The sequence below is a fragment of the Lissotriton helveticus genome, chromosome 5_1 (assembly GCF_964261635.1).
Source record: "Lissotriton helveticus chromosome 5_1, aLisHel1.1, whole genome shotgun sequence".
In the NCBI taxonomy this organism is placed as follows: Eukaryota; Metazoa; Chordata; class Amphibia; order Caudata; family Salamandridae; genus Lissotriton; species Lissotriton helveticus.
This window is the reverse complement of record NC_136065.1, coordinates 1,254,163,564-1,254,190,916: the sequence shown is the minus strand read 5'-3', so window position 1 is coordinate 1,254,190,916 and position 27,353 is coordinate 1,254,163,564. Positions and strand designations below refer to the sequence as shown.

At 44.2% G+C, this 27,353-nt stretch overlaps 1 protein-coding gene across 1 annotated transcript in view; it reads left to right on the top strand.

Moving 5' to 3' along the window:
* CTBP2 (C-terminal binding protein 2) overlaps window positions 1-27,353 on the top strand; it is a 135,457-nt gene that overhangs the window by 19,356 nt on the left and 88,748 nt on the right. The window contains exons 2-3 of the mRNA XM_078644032.1: window positions 14,026-14,180; window positions 20,291-20,435. Of these exons, the coding sequence (XP_078500158.1) occupies window positions 14,026-14,180; window positions 20,291-20,435 (300 nt within the window). The remainder of the gene's footprint in view (window positions 1-14,025; window positions 14,181-20,290; window positions 20,436-27,353) is intronic.

Here is a 27,353-nt window from a genome sequence, read left to right as displayed (position 1 = left end):
GGATTTCTATAAATCTCTATCCTATTTTGCCTGTTGTGCTCCATGTATCATGCTTGGCTCCCGACTTTCTGTTAGTTTAATGCTTCCCCACTATAGGCAGTCGGGAGTGTGTTTTACTACATTCCTAGCAAGAGATTATTTATATTTCATTTTACTGACTTTTGTTATAGGGCATAATACTTGTCTTCCATAATAGAGGTGCTTTCGAGTGAGCTGTATCCTACTTTGATGACTTGTAGGACAAGAAACCCATCTTCATATAGCAGACATTTTACTCTTGGGCCATTTATTATCCAGCATGAGGACTGAGATTCTGCTAGCATCACTTCTGGGGCATTGGTTGATTTCTCTTGATAGCCACAGTGTAGAAGAGGTCACTTCAAGTTGAAGAGTCGAGGCTCTAGAAGGTTGAAAGCATCAGTGCTCGACTGACATGGTCAGATTTGAGCAAGGGGAGTAACTTGGCAGATTCCCAGGGCTGTCCTGGTTCCACACCATCGCAGCAGTGTGGTTTGCTCCTGGAGAGTTTTGTAACCTTCTTTCCCTGGATTGTTAGAGCAATAGTAAATGGGCAGCACATGGTGGATCACCACTGCAGGATATGAGGTAAATGAGAGACTATTGTCTACTGTTTGATGGGTTATATTTCCTAAGACCCCACAAAGGGTAAGATTTTAAGTTCCAGATTCCCTCCATAGGGGAAGCTGACATTCCTAAACATTCAAGCGAGTCTAGAAGAATAACATATGCGTAGAATAACTCAACACTGTCCTTGCCTTACTTATTTGTCTGCATTCTAGGAAAAGTCACAGACCCCTTGATTTACAGGGAGCTGCTCCAGTCCTGGAGCAAAACAGAAGACAATTCAGTCTAGAATCTAATATTAGTGAGATACAGGCCACAGGAGTTAGGAATAAGAGTGGTGACAGATTCTTGATTCCCTCGGTTATCTGCATGGCTATGATCATTGTTGCTTCATGGTAAGCAATAAACTCCCTGAAGCTGTCAAGATGGCCTAGACTGAGTCCCCTGCTGTCTCAGGACTTCTATTTTATTGTAATAATAAAAAAGTGATTATGACACGTATATATGTGAGTTTTTTTGTTTATGATAAGTCCGTTGACCCAGACAGCCTGCTGGAGACAAAAATGAATACATTTATGTAATGTAATTACGAGATTGTACCACCATGTAGCACCATCACGGGAATACTGCCACACATTTCCTCGGTACATGGACTTAGGTTTGGTAGCCTGCTCCTTTCAGGGGAAAAGCAAAAAAGTATGGCATGTTTGAAATAATCTCAGCTACTGGTGATTAGTTTCAGCCACATTCCTGGCCACTGTTTTACCCTGCCATGCCACTCCGGATAGGGAGCCCAAACTGCCAGACAAAGTCCCCTTTGGACAAGAATACTACCAACCCAGACTTGTTTCATTCTTATTGGGCTTCATTAGTTGAGGGAAGCTTGAGTCCTATTGCACAGTTAGTTATGGGATCAATGTCTGGGCATACCCATCAGACGCAGGATGTTGCACTGAGAAAAACTAAAAAGTGATAGGTGGAATGCTTGAATTAATACGGGCTTGGTAATCACTCTGAGCCACATTCCAGTCGACCATTTTTTGGCCACTCAAGACAGGGATCAACCATAGGCAAAACTGCTTAAGACCTGCTCCAAAAGGAACCGTAAATCAGGGCCCCTCTGAATGGGAACAAAAGGAAATCCAGACCTGGTTGCAGAATGTTGGGATTCATCAGTGACATGTAGCTTGAGGTTTGTAATGCGGTGTCCCCCTGAATATTTAGCTTATGTTACCATATCTGCATAAGAATGTTATTTTAGAAAGCGTTCTTCATACCTCATATGTTATAATGACATATTATTTGAAACAGAATGTTTTATGGTTGTGTGGGTTTTTGCCTTAATGAAGAGGGCATCCCTTCCTATATTGTTAGAACATTCAAGGAACGATAAACTTTGATGCACAGGGTTTAATCCATTAGCAACATTTTTCAAGAGGTCGTTTCTTGCTAAATCTGTGTTGGGTTCATTCCTGCTCCCAATGGTGGTGGGCAGTAGCCACTTTGCAAGGGTTTATGATGGCCCAAATTGTATCTCTTCTGGATCTGATGCCTGGCGATGAGAGTTAAAACTAGTACTAAAAGCAGAATTAACACTCAGGGGCAGATTTATGTTGGACTTGCGCCACATTTAGGCCGCCGTTGCGTTACTTCTGTGAGGCAGCAGCGGCGTAAACCCTGCGCCACGTTGTGACATACTTACATCGTGACGCATCTATGGAGATGCGTCACGGTGTAAGGCCCTGCGCCACATGAAACCTGTGTCAGGTTTCATGTGGGCGTTTCCACACAGGGGGGGCGTTCCGTCGTAGGAACCCACCTGAAAAGTGACTCAGTGAAATCTACAAGATTTTACTGAGTCACTTTACCAACGCTGATGCGTCAAAACCCTGAGCCTGCTTGAAGCTTGGCGCACCACGTTACAGATAGGGCAAGTTGGAAAAGGGCTGGAGTTGGGTACCGCACGCAACACAACTTCAGCACTGCGCCAACTTCACTCCCTAGATACGACACCCATCTGTTTATTCCTGCAGCATGGTGCGCCGCATTGTAAATGCGGCGCAAGGATAAACTTGCATGCCGCAGAGATGCGTCAGGCAACATAAATCTGCCCCTCAATGTTCAGTATGATTTAGTCATAGAGTTCCTCAGTGCTTTTGTCCCCTTATTAATATTTTGATTAAAACATGTCGCCCTCGGATTGACAAATCCTTTCTCTAGTCAAATTGACTTTTGGCTTCTTTGGCTGATCAGTATTGCTTGTTACTTGTGTACATATCAGGGAGTATTCATTCCAACTGCACAGTCACAAATTCTCCCCACATTATTTGTTATATACTGCACCCTTAAGAGAGGGGGCTCATTTGTCTTCTCATGGTTACGGTAGTAGTTTTATCATTAATAAAGAGTAGTATTATGGGGAGTATCACTGGCCCAATAGCTGTAAGCATATAGTGTTTCCTTAGCTCACACAGACTGAGCCCTCTGCATGTGAACTGCACAGGCAATTAGAGAGTTGGTCGCTTACAAATGTGCAATTCTTCATCGCCTTGATTAAAAAAAGAAAAAAAGTTACTTTTGTCTAAAATCTCATATCTAGTATCTCATATAAGACTGGTTGCTGGGGATGGAGAATAATATACCCTTCTGCAAGGGTTCAGTTTAGATACATTTGAGAGCCCCTGCCTCAGATCTGACATTACATGCCATTGGAAGACTCAAGAATGCTCTTCTGCTGCCTGAAAAATTGATAACATACACTCTCAATTAAGTCAGCTTTCTGTATGGGTACATACCTCTAATTGGGGTGATCTGATTTTCCAGGAGGAGTTATTGCCTGGGACATCAGGGTCTTTTTACTGAAGGTTTTATTAACTTTTCCAAGGCTATTTCCATTCTATACAGTATCCTGTGTCTTAATAAATCATCAAGGACACAGATTTTAGCCACTAAGACATATATGTAACATTTCGATTTCGATGTTTTTGAAAGACATTTTAGTTTTATTCAGACTAAAGAGCACACGATTGTGAAAGCTCCTTTTTTGAGTCCAAACCATGAAAGTTCCCAGGTGTCCTGAAGACGAGGCAACCATGGAGGACAGGGTAGGAACCATGCTTGCATACCCTCCTCTCCGGTAATCTAGTTTCAGTGTATTCTTACTGTTCCATAATACCTCAATCCGAGTTCAACAGCACAGGGGGCATGGAAAATCCAGGCTACTCTGAGTTTTCACGGGTCTCATGTGAACTAACGGGTCCCGGAATTATGGAACCCTTTCCGGATTGGTTTCAGATGTGTTTCCGCACAGATTCCCCCTGCTAAATCCATGGGTATAAACATAAGGGATGACACTGGGTGTCAGTATGTCCTCAGTGACTAAGAACTGGGGGCCATATTTATAACAAGCATTTGCAATGCAATAGGTCTCGCATTCATGTGAGTTTGAGCTATTGGCATTGTAAATGACAATGCCTTTTATTTATGTTTTGCGTTTTAAAACATAAATAAAAGGCATTGTTACTTACAATACTAATAGCTTAAACTCTCGCAAATGCAAGACCTATTGCATTGCAATCCAATAAAATCCAGTCAAAAGCAATATCCTAAACTTGGTACTAGATACAACAATCACTTTTATACAACTAGAAGATCCTTTAAGAAAGTTTTTTCTTTGGCTCTATTTTCGGAGAATATACCATGTCCATCTTTGAAATCAGCAACCCCTGCAGCAAACCAGCCCGTATACAGCGGGGTTGTCGCAAAAGGCTGCATGCATGCATTCCTTCCCAAGCCTAAACCAGCAGCATGGTCCCCAGTATGCCTCGTGCTTTGGCATGACATGCATGCTCACAAAGCAACATTTTTCGTTGCTTTAAATTTTTTTGGGGGGAAATAAAAATATATATAACAGCTGCAGATCCAAATTTGAAGGAATGCTTTGCTTTAACACAAAAAAATAAATGCTTTCCGAAACACTGTCTGTGTGAATGCCTTTTAGATCGAGCTTGTGTTAAAACCGAAGAGGAACAAACTGTGTATTAAATGCATGGGGCACTATTTTAGAAACGTTCAGAAGTGTCCAAATAAGTCTGCAAAACTGCCTGCAACCACAGAGGCAACATCAAAAGGAATTAAGAGAATGCAGGTTTTATTTTCTAATACATGCCTTTAGCCATAAGATTATTTACAACAAGGGGTGGTGATGGACAGAGTCTCTGAATTAAGCAGAGTACTCTCACCCAGTCAAAAGATCAGGGCTAGATCCAACACCGTTTTAGCCATAAGATGGCTTTCCCATACAAGACATGGCATGGTTTGTAGTGCCCCAATTCTCTTCCTGAATGTCGCACACACTTACTTCTCAAGGACGTCATGCCTCCCTTGCCGCTGCTCATCTTTCTGTTGTGCGCTTCCAAGCCCACGATCTGGTGGCATGTGCTGATGGCAAGAAAAGGTGCAGTCTCCCCCACCAAATAATAGAGCCCTACCTCATACGATTGGGATCTGGAACAATTAACTTTTGGTGAAGAAAGAAAGTAAGAAACAGAGGAAAGAGCAGACAGAACAACAAGAGCACATAAGCATTATGAATTAGTCATCAGCTAGGCTGGATAAAGAGACAGAACTCATCTGAGTAGAGGCAGAAACTAAAGTACCAGACATATAAAAGATAGAGCAGATAGGAAGAGGAGAGACAGCAGCCAAGCAAGGGACAAGTCATATAAAGGAAACCGCAATTATGAAGATGGAGAAAGCAGCCAAGCAGGTAAGAGAGACATCCAATGGACAGATAAACCACGCATGCAAACTCCTAGAATAGCCTTTGCCAGGCTATACTCAAAGGGACTGACGGATGCCGCTTCCCGCGAGACACTGCATTAAAACGTCCAGCGCTTGAAATGAAAACATATGCACTTCTTAAAGTAGTGTAAACAGAGAGACGTCTGATAGCACTGACCGGACAAAAGCTGCTTCAGCCACCAACTTTAGAAACCATGTTATAACAGTGGGCATTTCAGAAAGAACTAAAACGTAATGATGTTATTGCTAACAACCGCCTCGTATTTGGTATCCACAAATGTGACTGATGAGTTTCACCCAAACAACACTATGTGCAAAGCGGAATCCTGAGCTTCCACCTGCCACACGCTCTCGACCACTGTCTGTACAAACACAAGAGTGCCTTGGCTGAAACACGCCTTAAAAGTAAGCTTCAGATTTACTACAGGGAAAGCGTGAAACAAAGCAAATAGGAGCCAGGCATACCTGCACAAACGGCTCCTTGCCCGCCCCAGCACAGTAGATAATTTTAAGGTTGATGGGCATTGTCCGACTCCTCATGGCTGCAATGGAAGCATTGCTGTCTGCACTATGTTCCTGGTTGCCTGCAGACTTATGTTCACCGTGTGCGCGGTTTCCTCACTTTCTGAAAGCACTACTGTGTTTAACCAGGCCTGAGGCGCCACACGAAAAAAATCTAGATACCACGGTCTCAGCCATGATTAGGCAGCGGGCACCGCCTCCGTCTATAAAGTCTACGCACACAACATGGCGGCCGGTGGAGCGAGATACGAGGTTGCCCTAGAGGATCAGCGCCACCACACGCGGAGGCGGTCATGCCCGAGAGACCATGAGGGTGAGAGGGCTGCAACAAAACTGCAAGAACCAACCGAACTCAAATGGAAATCCGGACTATAGCCGCCTCAGGCACAGAACGCATCACGAAGTAACACGTAGCATGCAACTCTTACAAAAACCCATATGGTACCGCTATTCGAGGTGAACGCGCGGCCTCACCCTTTGTAGAATGGCATAAGGACTGTAACAGTGCCTCGCCTGTTTAAGGCGAGAAATGAGTACAGTCTTGACTCCCGTGATGTCCAGCCCATGACGCTTTAGCTCGGACTTAAGGTCGATGATGCGCAGCTCGGTGATCTTCTTACCCTCGGAGACAGCGGCCGCCATTTTGCAGCCACCGAAGAGCGCGAGTATGAAAAGCGGCGTCGCAATGCGCGTGCGCCTACTACGTAGCCAACCAGCTAGAAGCTGAGTAGAAGAAAAAAACCAAGCTGAGTGAGGAACGCCGGGCGCGAAACAGCGCGGTGAGAGTGCACGAGATGCAGTGCCGTGAGCATGCACATCGGCGCACGCTGAAGATTGCCGGAGAAGACACGCCGACCTCCGAGTCTGCCTGCTGTGAGGACACGCAAAGAGCCCGGTGAGTGTGGGGGTGTGTGAGAGGGAGGGGATGTGTGTGTGTGTGTGTGTGCGTGTGTGCCTGTGTGCGCGTCCACGGTCTCTAGGCACAAGCTGTTCACTGTGAAGCGCATTCACAGACCTGGGTCGGCTCGTGCTCAGGTCTGTATCGGCTCGCTCACAGCTCTGACTCCCTTGGCAGGGAGGAAGGCGGCTATAAGTCTCGTTGGCGGCAGCGCTTCGCGCTGCAACGCCAGCGAGACCTAAAAAATTCATGCAACGCAATGCAGCAAGCCACCTTGCTGCACTGCATGAAAGGGAAAGGTAGGATTGTGTCATATTTACCATTATACCACGCATTCCTGTCCTTTCCTAGTGCTGGTGTAATGTTGGATGCCTAGCGCCAATGCAGGCACCCTTCCATCATGTTGCAAGGGTGCATGCATTGCCGGCAAGATTGTTTTGGGACACCTTCCTGCACAAAAACAACCCTCAGAGGCATTTTCCTCTAAATGTGCTGCAGATTGCAGAACACCTAGAAAGAGGAAACAGCGAGGTGAAATAAGGATATTTCTCCTTGGTGCGCCTCTGGTGGGGAACCGTACAGTTCTGATGCATTCCCAGGTCTACCAATGTTGGTAAACCCAGGAATGTGTTAGAATCCATGGGTAGGTGTGTGTGAAAACCCACGCTCCACCCACAGCAGGGCTCCCGGCCCCAGAGTAACACAAGGCAGAGAGTTGTGCTGACTTGCGTTATTCTATATTTATCAAGCCACTCAGGGTCAACAAAGTAGCCTTGCATGGCTTGATAAATCTCATTTAGGTTTTGCGTAACCTTGCGTGGGTAAGGGTGACGCAAAACCTTGAACATAGGTATCTCACACCGATACATTGCCCTATCGGACATGGAATCGGGTACTAATGGAAGCTTACCCTATTGGTGCCTTTGCTATATTTGTTATGTCTAATCATGTGTGCTTGTGTGTATGGAACCTTACTCCACTGTTCTCCTTGATATACCTATTGTATGCGTCGGGGGATCTTTTTCTGGTCTGTGCTGCGAGAGGTGTTTTAAGTCTTGCCGCTGCCTATGCTGTGAGGGAAGGAAGCTTGCATTGCTGTTGGCCCAATTGTACCTGATCCGTGTCTTAGTGTAACTTGATACACCCTTTTTAATATGCAAAAACCACAACTGTTGGTGTAGCCGATGTCTCAATATACATTTTTGATCCATTACTCACTACTTGCTCATATCCCACATGTTTTATTGAAATCAGTCATTTATATTTATACTCAACAATCATTCAGTTCGCCGTTGGTGCTGGCCACAAGCTACAAGTCACTTCTGCAGTTAATATAGTGAGGTGTTATACAGTATTTATAAAACTAATTGGTGCACATATCCTGTATATTTTTGCTTAGGGTAGCAGTGGCATGCGTGGAGGGCAGGATTTCATTGTGCACATTTAGTTGATGGCAGAGGTCGAGCCCAGTTATTGTCTAGTTCCAGAAAAATATGCCAGTTTCATGAACCATAGCCTTAAATGGATTGGTTCCTCCTGTACATGTGCTAGATGCCCAACCTATAATGGCCGTCGTTCGGTGTAAGCAATCGGCTAGCACAGCGGTGGAGAGCATCATGGCCATGCGACAAAGGTTTTGGCTGGATGTTTGAAACAAATGTCTTAAACTCGTTGTACTGGGGCTCAGTGAGGAGGGTTAGATGCTCGCCAAAGAGGTTAGGGTTATGGTGTACTAGAGTGTGATTGCGACACTAAACTTGGTGGGTGTGGCTCTAGGTAGCCTCCCCGCTGATTTTACAGAGGGCTTGCCGGCCTACTTAGCCTGAGACCAAAGGAGACTCGAAATGTACCCTTTCCTTATAAACTGAAGACCTGTGGAGCCATCTTTCTTGTTCATGGCTGTTACCAAGCACCAATGTGATGCCTTGGCAGTGTGGCTCACGCAGTGGTTTCACTCCCATGGGACATCTCCCTTATTTTTGAGCATGATCCAGAATGAGGTGAACAGAGGACGCAACTGCCCAGTATTGATGCATTCGACCATTAGGAATATCAGCAATGTGATGATTTTGCGCTTAGATGCTGGTTGAAAACAGCAAGAAGAACAAATATAACACCAAACAATTAACTCCTTAGAAAAAATACACCCAACGTCATTTAAGGAAAACGTCATTTTCAGTGTAATTAGTTGCTTTAAAATGTTGCCACTCTTAGATTTTTCATATTTCTATGTATGATTATTTTTGCTGTTTTTGTAAAGTGCACATGCAGTCAGGAGGCAGTTCGGCCACTGATAAAACATGACGTGATCACATACCTGGTCGCCATATGTTTATTATATGTATATTTAATCAGTGTCAAACTGGGGGAAGAAAATAGGCCTGGGCACAAACATAAAAGTGGCCTACTACACTTTTGAACTGGGTAGTAAAATATCTGGCTTTATTCTGTTCCCGTTAAAACACTTCACATTTAAGTGACTGGACATTGATATGCGTTTACTTACTGCATTTCATTGTGTTACTATGCATTACCGCCCAGTGCTTCACATGGAACATAGAACTGCTGGTACTTCCTGTCCCAGAGTGCCTGTTTGCTATTGAGAATTGACTGCACTTCACTTTTCAAGTTAAAGAAGAGCCATTAATTATCTGCCTATTTGAAGCACATTTAGGCCACTGGTGGTGCCTACACGTCATCTACAAAGTGAAGAGAAGTGAGGTTGGTCGGTACACATTTATACATTTAGGCACCAGCAGTCTAAGTTCAGACTTGAAGTCTAGGTTTAGACCAAACGTCTAACTTTACTACTGTTCGGTATTCAGAAAGGTAAGTTACTAATAGTAACTTTACTACTGGTAAAGTTGCTAGTAGCAATTTACCTATGTGAATACCGAAAAGTAGTAAAGATAGACTTTTGGTCTAAATTAGACTTTAGATCTGAAGTTAGACTTCAGGTGTAAAGTTAGACATCAGGTCTAAAAAAAAACAAAAAAAAGGTCTAAAGTTAGATTTTTGGTCTGTACTTAGACTTCAGGTCTAAAGTTGGTCTTATTTTACCTTTGTGAATCAGGCTCATATTAGGCAAATACCTTGCACCAGAGCACTTCTTTTCACTGTGTGAGGTAATCAACAGACTCCCTTCCTACAACCACCCTCTCCTAGAACAGTGCTGCTAAGTGTTACACATCACCTGTTAAACAAATGCATTGTAGTGATTCCCCCACAACACCGCAAAGACCAGAGATCATTACAAAATATTTGACACTTGGCAGGGCGGAACAGCTGGGGATGAAGCTGAGCGACCCATGTTGTGTGTTTTCTGTACCATGCTGCTGCAAAGTGGGGCAGGTTCATTCCCTTAACTGGCTTCACTGGTTGCTAGTAGGGCTGGGTGGAATGTTTAATTCAGTCTGTGGAATTTGGCGATTCCGCTTTAATTTTGTAACATGGAGTTCCGGCCAAATTCCGCCAATTGCCTGTGGCTGAATCTTTTCCTTTGAGGCTCTAAAATGCGATTACCAGTGAAATTTGGTGTCCCCTAATGCCATTTGGTCACATGGACGGTGGCGATTCCGCTTTACTTTTGTAACATGGAGTTCCGGTCAAATTCCGCTAATCGCCCTGTCGCTGAATCTTTTCCCGTAAGGTCCTAAAATGTGAGTACCAGTGACATTTGGTGTCCCCTAATGCCATTTGGTAACATGGACAGTCAGAGCGCTGCTTTGGCAGATTTTCTACTTGGGTGGCCGGAAAATCAACTTGAATGACTTGCGCAGTGCACAGTGCAGTTCGGCCTTATTTTTCAGCCTTGCTCGCGCTACTGGCATGTTGCGCAGTGCGGCATGCATATTTTCCGCCCATTGGCACAACTCTGCAGTTTTTATGTAACTCCACGGAGGTTGCTGCTTGATTGATAAGAATTAATTATGCAGCTCTGCTGACTGAGGGTCAGTCCTCATTGGACTGTTTGTTGTTGCACTGGAAACTGTGCTGCCTAGTTTGGTCTTTCCTGCTCCTGGCTATTATATCTGTTCCCCTCGTCTGCAGCACTGCCAACTCCGCATCATCTGAGAGAGGATCTGAATCTCATGACGGAAGTAGTGCTGAGAGAGAAAATGGAGCAGTCCAATGAGAGTCCCAAAGAGCAACTGGCACTGGTGACCTCACCCCGTGTCACCACAAAATATTACAGTCCCTTAAATGCAAGACCATTCATTCCTTATATAATTGTTTACGCAGGCAACTGTATAGCGGTTTATCTGCCACAGCACCACTACCTAGTGTGAACTGCCTTACTGGCATTGCACGTACCATTGACACTGAGGTCTGGTTACTGTCAGAGCACTGTGTGTCACTGTGCAGCACCACACCCCTAAGTTACATTCCTTTGTGGTCAGTGCCAGTAGAGTGAGACAACAGCAGGTCCTCACAGAGACTGAACATTGGAATTGTTTAAGCCTATCGTTTTATAAATACCTGAGTTAGTCTTAGTTATAACTCTGCACTTCTTACTGCATGGGATGATTAATCATCCTTACTGTCTAGGGTCATTGATGCGCATACATCACTACAGGAGGCAATCTAGAGTTGCCACTGTCTGAGGTCAAATTGATGGATGTAGTATGTGGGGCCACTGATGCTCATTGTACCCTAAGACCATTGATGCTCAATTCAACCTCTGTCTGTTGATACCTGTTACAGCTTTGAGCCATTGATGCTCTATACCTTCCGAGGTCTTTGATGATCCTTTGTGTTTGGTGCCATTCATGCTTGATAGAGCTGGAAGTTTATTGGTGCCTCGGCCACTGGTGTCCATTATAGCTTGGGGGCCAATAATGTTTGTTAAAGCCTAGGGCCATTAATGCTCAGTACCGGAAGTAAGGATTAGTCAATATGTTTGCGCTAGTTTAGTGCTTTTTTTGCTGACCATGATTATTACTTTATTGGGCCTTTAATACATTACTACACTGAATAATTATTCCTCCTGACTGTCTAGAGTCACTAGTGCACATTACTTAAACCAGAGGCCATCCATACTTGTTACTGTCTAATAAAAATGGATGCATGTCCTGTGTGTGGCCATTAATCCTCATTAGAGCTAGTGGGCGTTGATGCTTAACACAGCCTGTGACTGTTGATGCTTGTTATAGCTCTGATCCATTGATATTCAATATTGCCCAGGGCCTGGGATGATCCCTAATATTTGTTGCCATCGATGTTTGATACAGCTAAGAGACATTGATGTTTGATGTAATCTAGGCTCATTTACCCTCGTTAAAACCTATGACCAGCAACGCACGACACAGCCTAGGAGCATCTTTGCCCATTACTGCCTGGAGTGACTGATGCTCATTACTGTTGGGGCAATTGATGTATGTATTGTGTTATGCCTTTTATGCGTGTACTGTGTGGCTTCCCCTAATACTCATTACTACGGTTAAATGTGTGTGTACTGTTTGTGTAATACTTATGCTACTTATTGGTTGGACATTACAGTGTGGGGTTGCCAATGCTCATTGCTGTCTGTGACCATTGTCGCATGCACTGTATGCTGCGATCAATGCCTGTACTTTGTGGGGCAACTAGTGCTCTTTCTCAGGGTAATTAAAGCTCATCATTAGAGCCATTGACGCTTGTACTGTATGGGACTATTGATGGCTGTATGTTAAAATGTAAAGGTTGACTATATCAACCTATAAAAACATTACATCAACTATATCACCTACTATCTACTACTACATCATCAAGGTAAACATATATAGGTAAGAAAAAGTGTAATAGTCTTAACCCCACATCTTTTGACCTCCATGAAATAGTGGTAGTCTGTATAGTGGTTGCAATATTTTTGTCATGCAGTATATCACATGCAATACTGTGCCCCAATTATGCTTCTTACTAGTTGATTCATGTACTGTGTGCGGCCATTCATGCTAATTATAGCCTGGAGCCACTGATGCTTTTATAGTCTGTCAATACCCATGTATGAGGCCATTGACAAACATCACTGGCTGAGTAATCTGATTACTTTGATGCCTGGGCCATTAGTGCATAGTGCTATCAGTGTGGACGGATACTTATTTCTTACTGGGAACATTAATGATTCATATTATCTGTCTATTCCAAATAATATTCTGTTCTGCCTACAACCATTTATGCAAATGCTGCCTAGGACCTTCCATGTACATACGTTTGGAGGTCATCGACTCATGTTCCGTAGGGAGCCTCTGATGCATACAACATGTGCAGCCACTAATGCATATAGTATGTGCTGTTCATCCACATTCTGGTAGCGACTAATAATGTATTTCATAAAACCATTATTGCTCGTATTGCCTCAAGGGGGATGTTATTCCTGTTGGGGGGATTTCACATTGAATTTGGACCCCATCATGTATTATCCAGGTAGATGCAGTTTTGGTAATGTGCTTATTTCAGCGCAGTATTGGTGCTATTTTATTAACTTTACCACAGTCACTGATATTACTTTTTGTGATGTCATTGAAGTCGAACTTCTAACGATGTCAATCTTTGTGATAACACCAATTATGCAAATTACTACTCACTGTAAAAAAATTTAAAAACTGAAAGCTTTAAGTCACAAAAACAGAAGGTGGGCTTGGACCTGGTATGAAACAACTTAGAAATTTCAGTGTATCCAGGTTTAGTGTGAGCAGTTACTATATTGTTTTCTCGCAATGACTTCTGGTACATTTACTTTTACACAGAATATTAGGCACCGCAACTGAAAGGATAAAGAGTCGAGATTTCTTCACTTAATTACATGTTTCTACTAGTGTGTCACCCGAGTGCTTAAAATGAGGCATGAAAATGTCAAGAAGAGGCAGACTTTTAGCATTAAAACAGTGCCCATAAGCATGCAGAAAATCTGACAGCTATCAACCGCTCTGCGTTATTCCCATACTCAATTTTACACCAAACATTAAACGGAGAGAGGGAGAGAAAGAGTAAACCTCCTGGCCATTGTTTGCTTGTGTCAGACTGATTCAGCCTAATTATGAGAGGGTATTAATGTAACTACTTCCCTGAGTCGAGTCCTAACTTGGTGCGATGATCACGAACTTCACCAAATGCATTCTGACTCTTTGTGTCGACCCAGCAAGCAATATAAAGCCTCTTTCGCTAATTCAGGGCAGCAGGTACAATGCAGCGCTGGTGCCTGGCTCATGTGGTGTTTTTGCTTTCCTCCATTGCAGGCATCCGCCCTCAAGTGATAAATGGCCCGATGCAACCACGGCCCCTGGTAGCGCTGCTAGATGGGCGGGATTGTACTGTGGAGATGCCCCTCCTGAAGGACCTGGCCACGGTGGCGTTTTGTGATGCGCAGTCGACACAAGAGATCCATGAGAAGGTTTGTATCGGCCTCAGATGGCACCTTTTTACTGCGGTGCATGTGTGACTAAAGAAGGAGCAACATACATGAAATAAGTTTGCCTGCAAGACATTAGGATTGTTACTTCCAGTCTCACACGTATGCCACATCATTGTCTCTTGTGGCATATGATCTATAGGTAGCTTTCACTCAATGCAACAATCTAGCAATTCTTTCTTATGTGTCCTGACAGCTGCTCTTTTGTGTTTTACCAGTTGGCAGTGGTGTTTTGTATAAGCCCATGGTGGCGTCTCTGTATGAGATCTTGTTGCTCTTTCTTATGTGTCCGGACAGCTGCTCTTTAGTGTTTTACCTGTTGGCAGTGGTGTTTTGTGTAAGACCGGGTAGTGTCTCTTTATGAGATCGTGTTGCTCCCCTTTGTTCGAGATCGACTGGTGGGCCTCTTGGGTAGGTTAAGGTCCTTTCTGCATGATATCCGTTGGCACATATTTTTCTAAAAGACCTGCCAAGTAGTTCTTTTTGTCTTTGACTTGTTGGCAGTACTTTTTGTATGTGTGATTACTTTCAATGTAATGTTGTAAAGGCAGTTTTCGTAGATGATGTGACAGGAGGTGTTTGTGTGTGGCCTCTGGGCAGCATTCGTTGCATGTAACCATCAGTAACTTTGCATGTGCTTTGTCAACATCTATTTTTGTATAAGAGCCGACAGAAGATCTTTATGTATGTAACTTCCCAGAAGCTACATTTGCTCTTGATTTGTTGGCATCTTTGTTTGTATGAGTTTGATCAGCAGCTCTAAATGTCCGCACACTCCACAGTGGCTGCTTCTGTATGCGAATTGTCAGCAGTTTAGACCTGAGAGCAGTTAGATCTTTTTCTTTGTGGCTTTAAGCACTTCTTTTTGCAAGCTGGTTTTCTAGCAGCTTGCATTGTTTGCCCTCTGTTGGAGCTTTCGCTAGTACGGATCTTCTGGCAGGTCTTTTCCTTCTTTGCAAACTACCTACAGCTCTGTTGTATGAAACCGTTTGCCTTTCTTTTTGTATGTGACTTGTTGGAGGGCCCCACCACTCCAAAAGCGACTCTCACCCTTCCAGCCTCCCAGGCAAACGGCCAATGCCCGATAGAGCCTTTCCAGCCCTGGGTAGACCTGTTTTTTACATGATATGTTAGCAGCTCTTTCTGTTTGTACACTACCAGCAGCTCACATTCCAAATGGATGTTCAGCAGCTCTCATCACATGTGAGCGTTTTTGTATGTCACTTCTCAACAGCTTAATTTGCTTTTGTCCTTTCAGCAGACCTTTGTGTATCAAACCTGCTGGCAGCCATATTTCTACTTTACTTGACAACATCTGTTTTTGCATATGACTTGACTGCAGCTCATTTTTAAATGAGATTTGGGTGAGAGACAAGTTAGCAGCGTATGCTATAAATGAAATTGCAGGTCGCCTTGAATGTCTCGCCTAGGCAGCGCTTGCACTGTCTGTGCGATACATACTGTATTCAGGATATGGGCTTTAAAAGCTCCGCCCATTTTCCAGGACTGCCTCTTTTACATGTGTTGTTAGTCAGAGCTTGTGAGCACTATTTATTTCTGTAACCCCTTTGCTGCCAAGTGTTTACCCCCCGCTGTGGGGAGGGGGGCCGCGCGCGGCGCCTCTGTGCTTGTGATGAGCTCAGCTCGTCATGAGGCACAGTGCAGCTGCACTCATGACTAGTGGAGCTCGTCACAACCACACCCGTTTTTCGAAAGTTCAGCACAGCAGGGTAATTATCCCCGCGTGCAACGTTCCAACGGCCGTGAGGAGCTCAGCTCGTCATGAGTGCAGCTGCACTGTGCCTCATGACGAGCTGAACTCGTCATGAGCATAGAAGAGGTTAAGCTGGAACACTCGAGACCAGTGCTCATGGTTTACAGAGCTCTGTTGTGAACAGGGCTGTAAATCTTGCTCTTATCTTGCCACATTGCTATGCATTCAAAGACCCGGTCTGTTTTGGCTGCAGCTGCCTCCTCCTCCCTCCTGCTTTTGAAATGCACGGCCTGGTGTCACGGTCTCTCTGCCTTCCTATGGCTGCTGCTGACACTGTCTCAGAGCTCAACAAGCATTTGCAAATCAATAGGTCTTGCATTTGCGAGAGCTTGAGCTAATCGCATTGTAAATGACAATGACTTTTATTTATGTGTTTTGAAAACCTGCAAAGGGTTCGTAAACACACACTTTGTACTTATACAGGCACAGGCATCAACCAGTTTTGTTAGCGCAAATGGTGCGATTAAAAAAAATCGGCCGTTTGCGCCCTCAAAAATTGCCTCTGCGATGCATCAACCTGTCAGCCTCTCGCAATTTAAGAAATCGCAAATTGTTGAGATTTCTCAAATTGCGATTGTATTTAAGGACTAGCAAATTGTGATTCCTTAGATGCAATGCATGATGGAATCGCAAATTACGATTTTGCTAATAGGGGGCGCAAATTAATATCAATTTGTTCTTGATGGTAATTTGCAAAAACCTTGAAAAATGCACTAAAGTGCATTTTTCAGAGTTGTAGGTTACACACACACACACACACACACACACACACACATGCCCTGGGGGCATGTGTGTGCGCAACATGCTTGCACAGATCAATTTCAGGGGTGCAACACGGTGTCCTTTTGACACCCTTGCACCCTTGAAATTGCATGCGCAATTTGCGAGTACCTATTGGTACTCCCAAATTGCACATGCAATCTCCCATTCATTCCTATGGGCCTGTAGGCCCATAGGAATGAATGGGAAGGCATTCCTTATTTGCGAGTCGCAATTTGCGAGTCGCAATTAAGGAATGTTTGGGAATCGCTAATTTTATAGCCATTCCTACATGCATAGGCTTTGGCAATTCCTTAATTGTGATTCCTTAATAATCGCAATTAAGGACTCGCAAAAGCCTACATTGATGCATGTACACGATGGTCCTTGCTTACGAGGAGCAAGGCTGGCAGTAACTGCGAGAGTCTGTGGCACTCTTGCTACGCCAGTGATTGAGACGCTGCACTCCACGCAGGTCCAGGGCCGTCACATTGCCAAACACTCCCAGACAATCCACCCACCCCACACACTGCACGGAGGAGGGGTGGGCTTCACATCCCCAAACTGATTGCTCCTTCTCACCATTACTCCAGCACAGAGCACTCAACGTGAGGAGATGCCTTTCTGACAAGTGAACAGCTCTGGCTGTTCCCAGACTTGGCAACATCTGCCTCTCAGCCAGCAGCCCTAACAGGAATGACTGCACCCCCTTCCATCTCCAGCCACCCAGAGGCCCTGGCCACTCACACAGCACTGACATGAGGGGGGGGTCATTGAAGCCGAGCTGGTGAACGGTGCCACTGCTGTATCCAGAAGCAATCTAAATGTGGAGGAAGTTTGCACAGATGCTGACAGTCTTAGCCAAGCATTTGGATAGCAATAGGTCTTGCGTTTGTGGGAGTTTGAGCTATTGGCATTGTAAATGACAATGCCTTTTATTCATTGTGTTTTGAAAATCTGCAAGCGATGTGTAAACACACACTATGGGTCACATTCATCAAGCATTTTACCGGTCACAAACGGGCCGATTTGCAGAATCAGCCTGTTTGCAACCGTAAAATGCTATTTGCGATGCATCAAGTCCAAAGACATTCGCAAAACAGGTAATCACAATTTGGCATTACCTATTTTGCGAATGCAGTTAGGGAATCGCAAATTGCGATTCCCTAATTGTGATGCATTATGCATTCGCAAATTGCGTTTTTGCAATTTGGAATCACAAATTACCATCAACTTCAAGTTGATGGTATGGTGCATACACATGCCCTTAGGGCATGTGTGTTTGCACAACATGTGCATACTTACCTTTGTTGGTGACGCATCTGGGAAGCCTTTTGGCTCCCTTGCACCCTTGAAATTGCATGCGCAATTTGCGATCACTTATTTGGTAATTGCAAATTGCAAATGCTGTCTCATTCTTTCCTATGGGCCTTCAGGCCCATTGACCACTCACAAATAATGTCTGCCAAACAGGATTCATTGAAGCAGGCTCACTTAGAGTCCATTAAGATATATCAAGCAAAGTTGAGCTCACCATAGTCAAGGACCAAAACACAGAATCAGACGTGTGATAGTCTTAAATATAACATCTTTTTATTTTTTATTTTGTTTATTTTTTGTTTAAATTTTAAATCACTGTTGTCATTCTTAGGTTTTAGAAAAATACATTAAAAAAGGGGGATATATAATACACACTTAGTAGGCCCATTGGAATGAATGGTAAGGCATTCCTTAATTGCGAATCGCAATTTGCGATTCGCAATTAAGGAATGTGTAGGAATCGCTAATATTTTAGCGAAAGCTACAAGCATAAGGAATTGTGATTCCTTAATAGCCATTCCTTAAGAATCGCTATTAAGGAATCGCTATTCCTTAGCTTGATGCATGTGGGCCTATGTACTTATAGTTCTTGCTTGCGAGAGCAAGGCTGGCAGTAAAAGAGGAGCAGTTACTGCCAGCCGTGTTTCTCATAAGCAACGACTATAAGTACAATGGGCATGTTTACGCACCACTTGCATGTGTTCAAAATACATAAATAAAAGGCGTTGTTATTTACAATGCCAATATCTCAATTTCTCATAAATGAGAGACCTCTCGCAATGCAAATGCTTGTTAAAGTAACCTGTGAGAAGCTGTTTTGGAATGTGACTTTTCAGCAGCTCTTGGTTGTATGCTTTCTGAAACCTCATGAAATGCAGCGCAGCAACCACATTTTCTGCACTGTGCTGCATTGTGTATGAGGGAGAGAGCAGAAATGTGCTATATCTAATAGGATATGGCACTGTTCTGCTTTCCCTAGCACTGGTGCACACCCACATACCTTTCTCCATAGTGCAAGGGTGTGTGCGTGATGTCTAGCATAGGTTTTGCATTGGGAGGGTACCCTTTCTATTTAAAAAACATTCTATCCCTAGATAAACTTTAAAACTTTCCAACTTTGGATCTATACTCCCCTGAACTAAAGTAATGCAAAGCGGCACTGCGCACAGCTTTGTAGCTCTGTAGGTCCGCACACTCCTCAGTGGCTGCTTCTGGATGAGAATTGACAGCAGTTTAGGCCTGATAGCAGCCAGATCTTTTTCTTTGTGGCTTTTAGCACTTCTTTTTGCATGCTGTTTTTCTAGCAGCTTACATTATTTGCCCTCTGTTGGAGCTCTCGCTATTTCTGATATGCAGGCAGAATTTTTACTTCTTTGCAACCTACCTTCAGCTCTTTTGTATGAAATCGTTTGTCTCTCTTTTTATATATGACCTCTTGGTAGGCCCAGGGCCCGACTGGGACCCCAAAGCAGCCCTGGTAGCTTTGTCGGACCGGCCCCCACATCCGGCAAGTGTCAAGCACTGCTTCTTAACAAAACCGGCCCCCAGCAGGGCTGCCTTTGTTACTGGAGGGCAATATTGCAGCATCGTTGCAAAATCGGCTCCCACTGCAGCCCTCACCAACACAAAGCATACATTGTAACAACACCACAGCAAAAATAGAACACAAGAACTCAACACAGCACACAAACAACACAAGACATTAACAGAACACATTAATGCACAATAACACAACCAACACAGTAGCAGCATATTATCAAACAATATACCAACACTACAACAGCAACACAAAGACAGAAAACATCAACACAACACCACCACCACAAAAATCCATCTTGTGCACTAACGGATTTCATGCATTTATATAGATATGTTTGTGGGCTCATGTATGATGACTTGTATGGATGTAACTTGTGTGATGAGATATGTGGATGCACTTATGTGATAAGGTTCATTAGTGGATCTAGTGACTCTTGTGTGATGGAACAGGTTTGCTGCTCTTGTGTGCAGAATTATGTTGGCGGCTATTGCAGCTATGAGATTACTTTGCAGCTTTTGAATGACAAGGCAGGTTGTTGGCTTTTGTATGGTGTGACGCCTTAGCATCTCTTCTGTGGTGAGGCTTTTGTATGATGGTGTTTGGTGTTGGATCTTGTCTGACAAGATATTTTTGAAATACACCTGAGAAAATAAGATGAGATGTTATAGTTTAAGACTAGTTTGCATGTCTTCACTGCAGGTCCTGAACGAGGCTGTGGGTGCAATGCTGTACCACACCATCACTCTAACCCGCGAGGATCTGGAAAAATTCAAAGCTCTCAGGGTGATTGTTCGGATTGGTAGTGGCTATGACAACATTGACATCAAAGCTGCAGGAGAGCTAGGTATGTTTGAAATATGCTACTCTCAACTTTTCAAGGCTTTCCGTTCACCAAATATTCCACACTCTCCTACTTCATTCCTAGCTCTTCTTTTAGATTCAGAATCCCTCCTCAGTATATCTTCTCGTATTCTTACCTCGCTCGTAGTTGAACTCACACAAACGTTCAATTTCTTATTTTACTGGATTTTCCTCTCACCCTCTTCCTCCTCCTGCTAAGTCTCTCACTCTTAGATCACACTGGGTCTCCTTCCTCTGTTCCTGCTTCCGCTGTGCCCCACTCACCCACAACTTCTTGCTCCACCTGATTTTACTCCTCCTTGTTCACCTTCCTGATCTTGATGGGTTTCATTGACCCCTCTTACTTTCTTGCAGCACCAGTTTTAGCAACCTTGCCTTTTGTTCTTATCAGATAAACCTCATCACCACCACATCTTTCTACCACTGTTTTCCTCGTGTTTCCTCATACGATTCAGGCACTCTGTATGGAACCTGTCTGCATGGACTGGCCTTGGAGAGCTGGCCTCTGAACTGTAGTCAGTAAAGAAATACAGAGTATCTTACTGCCATGTATCTAGGAAATTGGAGTGCCTCTGGTACTTGTTCCAGGGGTTCCCATGTACTCTCCTGGAACTACAGCTTGATTTGCAATCAATTCTGCCCTCCCACAATATTGTCTAATAATTGTTATTATGTTATGTTATTACTATTTATAACGCGCACAGACACTCGTGAGTGTCCCGGCGCGGAGCCACAGGTGAGATAGAAAGGAGGGGACCGAAAGGAAGAAGGACAAGAAAGCCAAGTTAGACAAACAAGTGGGTCTTCAGTTTCTGTTTAAACAGTGCTGTATCCTGAATGGAGTGTAGTTCAAGGGGAAGTGCGTTCCAGGCCGAGCTGGCCTTCACAGTAAAAGAGCTACCTCCAAGCCGCTGAAGCTTGTCTCGAGGAACTCAGGCCAAGCGAAGGGACTGAGAACGAAGCGCAGGTAGATAAAAAGAGAAGCGTCTCTGCAGGTATACAGGGCCAAGCTTATGGAGGGCACGGTGGGCCAAAACCAGAGCCGTAAACCTGACTCTGTACGCCACAGGGAGCCAGTGAAGAGAATGCAGGTGGTGCTGTACACTGATCCTAGATGAAATACCTAACAGCAGTCTAGCCGCTGTGTTCTGCACGACCTGGAGTCGCTTTAACAGGTAGGCCGGGATGCCAATGTAGAGTACATTCGCATAGTCCAAGCAAGATAATATCAAAGCATAGATGACCGTCTCTTTCTCTGCTTGCGGAAGAAGTTGGAAGAAAATCCTCAGGGTTTTAAAGAGGCCAAAGCAGCAGCCAGTCAGTTTATGAATATGTGTTGAAAAAGAGAGGGACTCATCAAACCAAACCCCCAGATTTTTGGCTGGCTGACCAGTGGAGGATGGCAGCAATGAGTCTGGAGGCCACAAAAGTTGGCGAAAGTTAGATGGAAAATTGCCAAAGAACAAAATCTCTGATTTTTGTTTGTTGCATTTCAGCTGGGCATCCGCCAGCAAGCTGAAAACTGCAGCGAGACACTGCTGAGCCGCTGTGACAGAAAGTGAGATCTTATCCCAGGTAAAAAGCAGCTGGGTGTCATCTGCGTAGGCCATAACCTTAGCCCCTAGCTCCTCTGCCAAATATATCAAAGGTGTGACATAGATATTGAAGAAGAGAGGGCTATGGACGGAACCCTGTGGAACCCCAGTCGTGACTGGTTGAGGAGGGGAGGAACACGGGGGAAGCCAAATCTGCTCAATACTGCCTTCCAGGAAGGACTTAAGCCATGCCCACACTGTGCAGGAGATGCCAATCCCCGCTAACCGAGCCAGGAGAAGGCCATGCGGCACAGTGTTGAACGCTGCGGAGAGATCTAACAGGACAAGAACTGCTCTTCCGCCAGCGTCCAGGCACTCCCGAATGTCTTCTGACACCTCTACTAGAACAGTTTCAGTACTATGAGTGGATCGAAATCCAGACTGAGCAGGATGTAATAATGCCTCACTCTCCACAAAGTCTGTTAATTAACCATTTTTTCACAAACTTTGGCGATGGCTGGGAGAAAAGAGATGGGGCGGTAGTTTACAGGGTTACTATGATCCATAGAGGGTGTTTTCAATAGGAGCAGAATTTTCGCCTGCTTCCAGGTCAACGGGACAGCAGCTGTCTGGAGGGATCTTTTAACAATTGCGTTCACCTCAACATAAACACTAGATGCTGCTGCCACCAGGACCCTAGCCGGACAAGGGTCCAACAGTGAGCCAGACTTGAGATTAGCGAGAAGTTTCAGAGTTTCCAAAGGCACAACTGGTCTAAAATCAGACAGCTTGCCGGAGGGGACAGCCAGGGGATCAATACAGGAGGCGGCTCTGGAGATTGTTCTGAGAGAAAAGGATGCCAGGATTGACTGAATTTTGTTCCTAAAGGCGCCAGCAAGAGTATTACACCAGGCTGATGAAGGAGCCATCACTCTTGATTGTGCAGATGGAGAGGTAAAGCTCTGAACAATGGAAAAAATCTCTTTGGAATTACTCCCAGCAGACTCAATGCGCACAGCATAGAATTGTCCTTTGGCAACTGCTATTGCTTCGTAGTATGTTTTTTGCATAGCTCTTAAGTTTAATTTGACCATGGGCAGTAGCTGCATCTATGCCAGGTCCTTTACAGAACCTTGCAATCATGCTTAAGGCCTTCGAGGGTGGCGTTAAACCAGGGCTTGGAAGGTGGATCTGTAATTGGCCTACAGGTCCGAGAAGAGGTCACAGATTCCACTGCCCGAGACACCCAATTCGAAAACCCTAGCAGGCTCTCCTCAAGATCTCCAGATAGGATGGGCCTAAGCTGATCAAGGGTCTGAGTGTAATCCTGGGGGTCAATTATACCAAAGGCTGCCCTTTGATAAAATTCTCCAGGAGAAGTGAGAGATGAAGTGGTCAGACCACGACACAGGGCTCAGGTCGTGTAGGGAAATAGTAAAATTAGTGCAAATTGGATCCAGTAAGTGACCAGCCTGATGTGTTGGTGCCTTAACATGCTGCGAAAGTTGTGCAAGATCTAAAGTATCCAGGAATTCAATAGCCTCCTTGGTTTCAGATTGATCCAAATGGATATTAAGGTCACCCAGAACCATATAATGGGAGAATCTAACAGCTCTTGTAGCAATGGCATCCCCACAGCTCTGAAGAAAAGAACCCGCCGGGCCCGGGGGTCTATAGATAAGGGAAACCCCCAAGGTATAGTGGGATGAGAAATGAATGTTAAAATCAAGAACCTCACAGCTATTCCAAGCCGTGGAGTCTCCCATGCGGAGATCCCAGATGTTCCTAAAGACCACAGCTACCCCGCCCCCTCTCCCTTCCGGGCGGTCTGCTCTAAAAATCTTATAGTACGCAGGAATGGCTAGGGAAACAATCGGGTCAGAAGAGACATCAAGCCAGGTTTCAGTCAGAAACAGCAAATCCAAGGCACGGTCTGTACGAAGTAAGGTCTCCTTCTCCTTAGTAGGGGGGTAGGCTTTGTTCACATTATTCCAATTTTGCCTGGTTCAGTAGTTCAGCTTGGGAAAACGCCAGATGGTCCTCAGAAGTGCAAAGGAGGAGCCAACATTATCTGATGATTTCTAAATCAAATTTTGTACATAAGCCAGTATCTAGCCCTGCCCACTATGTATTGTGTTGTATTTCATTGTATTATATTGTAATGTAGCATTTCTATAGTGCTTTCTCTATCCCTTGGCAGGACCTCAAAGCTCTTCTTGATATATTGGGCAAATCAGTGTGTTTTTGCCCAAACATTCTAATCACCCCGTCACAAAACTGGAGCCTGCAGGAGGCAAGTGCAATTGTAGTATTTTTATTCAATATCATGACGGGCACCGATGTCTATCTGGCTGACAAGACTGAAGCATCAGACAGGAGATGAAGAAGTGCAAAAATGAAAAGAACTATGCAACATACCTTCTTCATTTATGTAGCCAGAATCTGGAATGACATTCCCAAATGCATCAGGATCACCCCAACTTTGCTCCAAATAAGGGAACGAGCTAAAGGCTCTTATAAACGAGCTACCTCTCCAGCCACGTGTTGACTGTGTCTTCACCTTGGACTGTGTACAAGGTGTTGCTGCCTTCCAGCTAGGTTTGTTCAATATAAAGACCACATTTACACACATACATACATACATACATGCGTACATTGAGTGTCATGCACCAGGCAGGGACGCACCCTCCTCTACAAAGACAGCATGTATTTCAAATGGTCCAGCGTTGTAGAGTGGGAAATATAAGCCTGCATGTACAAGTGAGGAATACTGCAATACATTGGCTAATTCTTGTCAAACACAAGAGGCACCTTCTAAACAACAGTTGGCTAACCTAAACAGGTGGACATGGATCAACAACAATCATGCTGTCTGTAGTACAGTCAACAGGCTCACTTGGTCCCATATTGTGCCTTTGTCCACCTTCTGCTGACCTTGTATTGACTGAGCGTATACTTCAAATTTGGGAACTGTAAGCTCACTATGAACAAATGATCCGTCCTTGTTAAAAATGGAAAGCAATGTGGTTGATTGTGAGCTAAACTCTGCTCCTTCCTATGTGTGGTTCTTCCTAAAATAAGACATGCAGATAGAAGTTTGCTCTTTTGTTTTTCCTTTTTTTGGTGCCCTTGATCCGAAACGTGCAAGAAAACAATCTTAAGAGTTACATAGAATATGTTAACTTAGGCAATTTGCCTTTGGCCTGTATGAGGTTTTAGGAATTTTGACAACATTTATGAATGCATGGCATTGAGTCTGCAGCGGATGAATGCCTGGCTCTACCTCTTTAGGGCCAAGACACATTCAGTGCCCCGGATAGTTAGTGGTAATCTTCATTTCTCCGATTTTTCACTCACTTCAGATTTCGCTTATGAGAAGAGTCCACCTCTGATGAGGCAAATTTGTTTCCTGCTACCTAATTAAACCATTAAAGGAAAGAATACTTCCTAAGCATAATCCTATCTCCAGAAGGGTTAATAAAGATCCTCTTTTATAGTGCTCCCTGTGCAATTATCACAACTCAAAGAGATCCACAGCTGAAGCATTCAACTGGTAAATTGAGATTTCACAGATGGACATGAGAACATAGTGTCCGGGGATAACTCAGAAGAATCTCAGTGGCTTCAAGATCTCCCAAGTGCCTGGTTACGGTGCACACTTAATGTCACATCCACCAACCTTACCTTGACCCTCTTCTGAAGGAACTGCAAAACCAAAATAACATCATGGTCCCAAGGCCAGGTCACAGCTAAGAAACTAGACCTTGATCAATGGGCAGTTATTAAGCTCTAACCTCTTTTTACTCAACATCAAGGCCAACAGGTGCAGCTGGTAACCTGACTGAGCCAAGATAACAAAATGCTTGAGAGACTGCGGAGAACCATTTCTGGTCTGCAGATGTTAGACAAAGGAGCTGCCCCCACCTCATGTTCTGCCAAAAAGAAGCCATAACTATGGCCTCACTTTGATTTTCTCCCAAACCTCCTCCCCCTCTACCTACCTCTTAACCAATCAGACAAGAACTGGAATTAAGAGAAATGACAGAGGAGGACAGGTCAACAGAGACACATTTATGGGCCAGTCATCCAAGAGAGAATGAGAGTTGTCACTCTCTATCAAGTCAATCTCATGCTATTCACGTTCCAGTCTCTCGTCTCTCATGTGAACCTGCCTAGAAGCCAGAATGTAAGAATTGACCACAAGGGCCATTGGTCTCAAGCTATCAGACAAGCAGTTAAAAAGGAATTGCATCTGAATTTCGATTTTAGCTAGTAACAAAATATAGCCCTCACCCTCCTGGTGATTGTGTATAAAGATCAAAAATGTACCAAATATTGAGCAATGTACACAGAATATGTTCATTCTTTAAATACTTCGTCAAGGAGCGAAAAAGCAAAGGTTTAACCACTGCAGAGTCTCCGAAGCAGGTCAATATTGGTGTGGTGATAAGGGATGAATGATTAAAGTACAGGGTGTGACTGGAAAAGAAGCAGGAGGGGGTTCCAAGCTGTGATAAGGGTTACAGAAGGCTTCCAGCACAAAAGCTCTGGTAGTCCATTCACAGGGATTCTAGCCCACTGCAAGACAGCACATCAACTGGGAAATTAATGGAGCCCTTCAGCGATCCATGTGTTTGTTGCACTAGTATGTATTATATATCTTCTCAAGGGAGTGTTCCATGGCAGGAAGAGTTGACACGCTGTGGAGCAGCTTTAGATTAAATGTTCCCTCACTTGGAGCCGCTGATTAGAAAATCTTTAGGAGTTAAAAACGTTGTTGTACTCTATTTTATGGATCTTCTACACATTGGGATTTTACAGCCATTGGTAACTACAGCTTCCTTTGGACCACAAGCAATCACACACTCTGGGCAGTTTTAAGGTAGGTCTGCCTTAAGGGAATGTTGTATGTTAATGTGAAGTGTTACAAGTTAATAGCATGGAAATTCGTATGTATTTATGTAGAAGTAAAGAACTGCAGAATAACATTGGTGTAGGTTAAAAGGTCAGATGACAGTTGCACAGTAAAGCCAGACCTAAAACTCCACGTAGGTTAATGATTGCACTCTTCCCATCTGTGGTGCTCCCAGAGAAAAACGCTGTAAATGGCCTAGTTATCTAAGACACTTTAATAGCATCACAATGTCATGTGTGTGCCCCTGAAAGTTCAAGCTCAGGGAGCTGGATAAATAAAATAATCAGAGCTGTGTGGAGGGAAAGCACTTTTTTGTGGAAGCACAAAACTTCTATTTAGTCAAGACATGTATTCATGGCTCCCAACATGTGGGCAAAGCCAAAGCCCCTCACCTGGTTAGTCGCACATAATTGTCTGACGACAGCTGCGCTGTAAAGTCAGACCCTAAAAA